The 6,000-nt window shown below is 44.6% G+C and overlaps 1 protein-coding gene across 2 annotated transcripts in view; it reads right to left on the bottom strand.

The window, feature by feature from the left end:
• Positions 1–341: 341 nt before the first annotated feature.
• The window catches only part of smurf1 (SMAD specific E3 ubiquitin protein ligase 1), a 135,276-nt gene continuing 129,617 nt past the window's right edge, over positions 342–6,000 (bottom strand). The window contains exons 16-18 of one of the 2 annotated variants that reach the window (XM_084328732.1): positions 4,485–4,686; positions 3,530–3,614; positions 342–1,937 (exon numbers count right to left, since the gene is read on the bottom strand). In XM_084328732.1, coding sequence (XP_084184858.1) covers positions 1,838–1,937; positions 3,530–3,614; positions 4,485–4,686 — 387 coding nt within the window. In that variant the 3' untranslated portion in view covers positions 342–1,837. The remainder of the gene's footprint in view (positions 1,938–3,529; positions 3,615–4,484; positions 4,687–6,000) is intronic. The other variant, XM_084328733.1, reaches the window with a different exon arrangement.

The following is a 6,000-nucleotide window of genomic DNA, read 5'->3' as shown; positions in this document are numbered from 1 at the left end:
AAAAACATAGATTGTAATGATACTGAAAACAGTCTCTTCAACCTACATCGTATCCCCAACGCTTTTCCACAGCATTTACTCAACATTTAAGTTTTTTTCCATTTCATTAATTTCCATGGAGGCTTAATGACTGTTAAGAGATCTTGTTCATTCACGGTGGTCTTGAGACAACAGGAATCTGTACCCCAACCCGTCAGCCAACACTGACAGAAGCATGGGAGGAGGGATCGACAGCACAAGGAAGGGAGGGGGTATGGTTGACATAATTTTAGAGAGGGGGGGGGGGGGGGGAGACCTTGGGGAACACGGTGAGAAACACGAGGAATGAAAAAGTACAAAAAGGCTTTTGAGATTTTATTGCATATTTCACACATGCACACAGAGAGGGAACATGGAACCCCTCCGGCTGCTTCCGTTTTTCCGTCCACATGGTTCATACAGAACTACATCGAGCTCAAGGGCGGTGGGGTAGGGGGGTGTCATACAGTCATGGAGCCATGCCCTCTTGATTCTCCTGTGGCATCAGCAGAGCAAAATCTCACGATGGGGGGCTTTGAAAATAAAATAAAAAATGGGGCTGGGGGTTGGGGTCATCAGGCTTCAGAGCGCTCATGTAACATGGGAATTGAAAGAATGTAACTATCAAAGAACTGTGGTTCTCATTCATTTAATCGAAGACTGCACATTGGAGCCTTTTTATAAAAAAAAATATATATATATATAGATGAAAAAAAGGGGGGGGGGGGGGGGAGACAAACAGCTCCTGGATAGGGTGAATTGACCGATCTCAAACCCGCCGTCTCTTCTTGATACTCCAATCGCAAGAGTTGTGATTGGAGGATCAATAAAAGAGGGCAGGACTTGAAATAGGCCCATTGACAGTGAATGGACCGTTCTGAACCCTGATAGGGTTCTAACGGCGGGTGGGATTAGTGTGCGCTCTTTGTACAGAGCATATAGCAGCATGGTTAAGTAATCACTCAGTAATAAATAATAATAAAATCAAGACATTTAACGATCGATATCAAGAGTGGATCAGAGTGGTCGCAGGTACGAACAGAAAGAGACAAAAATAAAAACAGGCTCATTTGATCGTTTTTTTTTGTCTTTTTTTTTTTTTAAGAATAACCAGGTGCCATGCGTAAACATACACAACATACTCTTTCACACGGAAACAACAATCTCTCCCACGCATGCGCACGTCGACGCGCACGCGTAACGCTCCATACACACAAAAAATAAAAAATAACAACACACAACAGTGGTTAAACATGAAGCATGAATACTAGTCAATCCATCTGCTTTGTCAACAGCAGGGACAATCAGTCACTGCTTTCTGCTCCAAGACTTCTGATTGGAAGATCTCTGCTCACAGGCTCGCATGTGATTGGCTGCTTCTGTCTCCAGAGACTGCTTGTTGTGATTGGAGTAATCGTCTAGAGACAGAGCCAAAGCCAGTCGTTGGTTGGTGTTCTGAAGAATGACATCATAGCTTGTTAAAACTGAAGGATAAAAATGCTTCTTCAAAACATCTGAAAAAACTCTAAAATACTTTTTGATGTTGTCGTTTTGTTTCTCTTGCTGGACCTTCTCTTCCAACCACCCAACAGTCCAGTGGTGAAGAGGAGACAAGTGTGTGTGTGGAGGGGTTGGGGTTCTTCCAACCACCCAACAGTCCAGTGGTGAAGAGGAGACGAGTGTGTGTGTGTCGAGGGGTTAGGGTTCTTGGGCCTCCTGGCCACCATAGCACACGTGTGTAAAATGTCTTTGCCATTAAGATGTGTGCGAGTCTTTAAGTATGCGTGTGTGTGTGGGTTTGTTCATTCGTCTGTGTGCATCACTCCACAGCGAAGCCACAGGTTTCCTCCACGGCCGTCAGCAGTTTCTCATAAAGCTTCTCATACGACTCATAGGGAGGGATGTCTATCCTGTTAAAACTAGAGACAGAAAGGAGAGAGACAAATCAGTTTCATGTATTGACACAATTATAATTAAAGGTAGATAGAGAATTGATCTCAAGCCCACCCTCTTTTCTTGATCCTCACTTGTGCCCGTTACTATACTAGTGGGAGGTACAGCACTAACTACACCTTCCCCAAGGTTCAGATGTCAATGTCCTAACTACACCTTCTCCAAGGTTCAGAGGTCAATGTCCTGTGTCTCACCTGGTGACATGTTATATGCATCAAAAGTGTCATCAAAGAGCCTTTCATTTGACTGAATTAAACACAGTACAAGGGACATATTTATAGCTAGGGCTGGGTATCGTTTGAAATGTTTTCGATACCGATACCAAAACAATAAATCTTTGGATCGGTTGAACAGAAGAAACAGGCAATCGCCAGCCTTATCTTGGAATAAACATGCTTTCTGGCTCACTGGCACTGATGAGATTAAATGGTGACAATATTACATTATACATACGTTTAAGCAGCAAAATCGTATGTATTAGCTACTACACAGTCCAACAGTCGGATGTTGTTAACATTCATTTGGAAGACAAAGATAATACAATATCATATTATAATCCCAATACGATACAATTAACGATAATATTGAATTATCTCCCAGCCCCAGAGTAGAGTCTGGTGGAGCCCAGCACGACTGAATGACTGGATATACTCTGTATGTGCGTGTCCTCTGAGAGAAAACGGGGTTTATTCAATGTATGTGATGTATAGATTGGGGGGACCACAGCTAAAATGGTAGATCGAAATGTGCATGGAAGCAGGAGACGGTGATAGAACGGTGACCAGTGGATTGAATACACTGCCAGCGAGGGTGTTTTGTTTTGCATTCCTTGGAAGAACACAGATAAGAGTGTACTGTAGGCCCAGAGCGAGGGAGAGGGGTTTATTTTAATGCAACAGTGAATGAAACGTTTAATGTGTGAAAGGTTAGCAGTTGTCATGACAACACGTCGCATGACAACCAGAAGGCGGGGCCGTCGTTGCGACGACGAACATCTATAAGTCGAACGGTGTTTCCGGGTGGAGGGCAGACTAGAATCTGACTCAGACGAGAATCTGACCAAGAGCGAGTAGGACTGAGATCACACAGACACTCTCTCCTCTCATTGAGAGAGAGGGGGGGGGGGAGAATGCCACATCACCAGTAGCTTCGGCTACCACGAGGATGGTCTTAGGCTAACGAACAGGCCTGAACACTATTGGACTGAATCACAAAAGGACGATAGACGAACACACCGAAAGATCATTAGAATAGACTCTCCAAGGACGATACAATTTGATAACATCTGATAACATCTGATTATGAGGTTCTGTTTATAGCAATAAAACAACGCTTTTCCTCATAAGGTATCTCACGGTGTCGGAGTGTCGAATTCTTACGGAAGTGGAGAATTATTATGGTTTATGGATTGCACTAACGGGGGAGATAAGGATCTTATCTACCAGTATCGGAGACGTCAGGACCATTAAAAGTACACAACGCAGAGGAATTGGATGGAGGGCCAAACAGACGAAGACGTGATACTGGCCAGTTTGATCAGAATCTTACACCTCCTTACCATGTGTGTGCCTTGGGGAGGTTGTCTGTGTTGGCGTCTATCAGATGGATGGTAAAGAGCCTTGGTCCTGCAGAACCTGTAGAACCTTACACAAATACATTCTAGTTATCACTGCTCTATGCTGGTGGACAGATCACACAAATACATTCTAGTTATCACTGCTCTATGCTGGTGGACAGATCACACAAATACATTCTAGTTATCACTGCTCTATGCTGGTGGACAGATCACACAAATACATTCTAGTTATCACTGCTCTATGCTGGTGGACAGATCACACAAATACATTCTAGTTATCACTGCTCTATGCTGGTGGACAGATCACACAAATACATTCTAGTTATCACTGCTCTATGCTGGTGGACAGATCACACAAATACATTCTAGTTATCACTGCTCTATGCTGGTGGACAGATCACACAAATACATTCTAGTTATCACTGCTCTATGCTGGTGGACAGATCACACAAATACATTCTAGTTATCACTGCTCTATGCTGGTGGACAGATCAGAATACATTCTAGTTATATTGGTAGCCAGTGAGAATTGTATGTGTGTGTGTGAGTATGCATTATCTGAAATGATGTGTGTGCGAGTATGCTCCATCTGTCTGTGCATGGTGTGTGTGTGTGTGTGTGCGCGAGTATGCTCCGTCTGTCTCTCTGTGCATGGTGTGTGTGCGTGAGTATGCTCCGTCTGTCTGTCTGTCTGTGCGTGTGTGTGTGCGCGAGTATGCTCTGTCTGTCCGTCTGTGCATGGTGTGTGTGTGTGCGAGTATGCTCCGTCTGTCTGTCTGTCTGTCTGTGCATGGTGTGTGTTGTGTGTGTGCGAGTGCTCCGTCCGTCTGTCTGTCTGTCTGTCTGTCTGTCTGTCTGTCTGTCTGTCTGTCTGTCTGTGCATGGTGTGTGTCCATCCGTCTGTCTGTGTGTGTCTGTCCCCCGACGTGTGACCCACCCTGCAGTGCCTTGAAGCCCTGGAGAGGCACCCTGGTGGAGCCTGTGACAAACTGCAGCAGGCGTCCTCTCCGCTCCTCGCTGAAGGCCTCCACCGCCTGCCAGAACCACCGCACCACGTTGCTGTCACACGTACAGTGCTTCAGGCGTGTGTTGGCCTTCCAGTCGGCCAGGTCGATCTTCCCCAGGCCCCCGATAATCAACTGAGGGGAAGAGGTGAGAAGAGAGAGAGAGGGGGAAAGAGTGGAAGAGGAGGAGGGGAATGGGGGAAACGTGGGAGGAAAGGGTTGAAGAAAGAGGTGAAGAAGATTAGAGGGATAAGGAGCGAGGGATGTGTAGGGAGAGAGGGTGATCAAAAACGTTAAAAAGGTACACTAAGTCGTTTCAGCCACTAGATGTCACTAGAGCGCCACAAAAACAATGTGCCGTTTATATGAAGAAACCTCTACCGTCTAACGTAGTTCTGATCAAAGTGTCAAACTAGGCACTGCAGATCAATTATGACTCGAGATCCAGCAATATATCAAACTTACCACTGAGAATTTTGTCATGATTCTTCAGAAACACCCCAAAATGTTGTGCAATTCAGAAATAGGTCGAAATGGAGATATTGGCAATTTTTTGTGCTTTAAAATGTTCTCTATATGTCTCCTTATTTGCAAAACGTAATACGACTTTGTTGGCGGTGTGAAAATATGCAGAAAAACATTAACACAATGTCTGCCACGCAGTTTGACCATCTTATAGCGCTCACTGCCAGCCTATGGAGTCGCTCACCTTCTTTGCAGGGCTATAACTTTTTTAAATATTATAGCTATATCGACATTACTATGGCCCATTCAACATCGGGTATCTATCGGTCCGGATGTGGGAACGTTATATTTTTCCATTCATACATTGTCGTGTTAATACCGTCGTGAATATAAGTATGTTTTTAGAGTGGTCTGCAGTAATTCCTAGAACGAGAGTTATAGGCCCGACGCATATTATACATAATCGATTGGCGTTTCGTTCCTATACACGCTACATAAAAAAATTCAAATGCATATGATCGGTATACATTATGCTCCATCATGCATGAAGGAAAGGGGGGGGGGGGTCGTTTATGATTCCTTGATTGTCAGTAACGGCTTTCTTTAGTACGACATCATACGTTGATCAGATGGATTGCAATGAAATAAATGGACAATCGAGCTGGAATTAACGTTAGATTCCTCTTACCTGTGGCCGATGAGTCTGGAGAAAAAATATTCCAATTATTTGATTTCCATCTGCTAGATCCGTTTTCCGTTTGTACGACGCAATAAACGCCGAAAGCATATTGATTCTTGCATCTCAAAAGCGATCCAATGCACTAGAGTGTTTGTCTGGATCCACATAACAAGAGAGCTCTGCCCGGAACATTTTCACCGATGCACAGAACGCACCATCCGGTTTAGAGTGAGTGCAACATCGCCCGAAATCCACCAGGCGGCGGTATTGAGCCGTTGCAATATCAGACAGAGTCCAGAGTCTCC

This window comes from Notolepis coatsorum (genome assembly GCF_963971535.1).
Source record: "Notolepis coatsorum genome assembly, chromosome: 14".
NCBI classification, from domain to species: domain Eukaryota; kingdom Metazoa; phylum Chordata; class Actinopteri; order Aulopiformes; family Paralepididae; genus Notolepis; species Notolepis coatsorum.
Note: the sequence above shows the minus strand (reverse complement) of the source record. Positions and strands in the feature narration are given on the sequence as shown.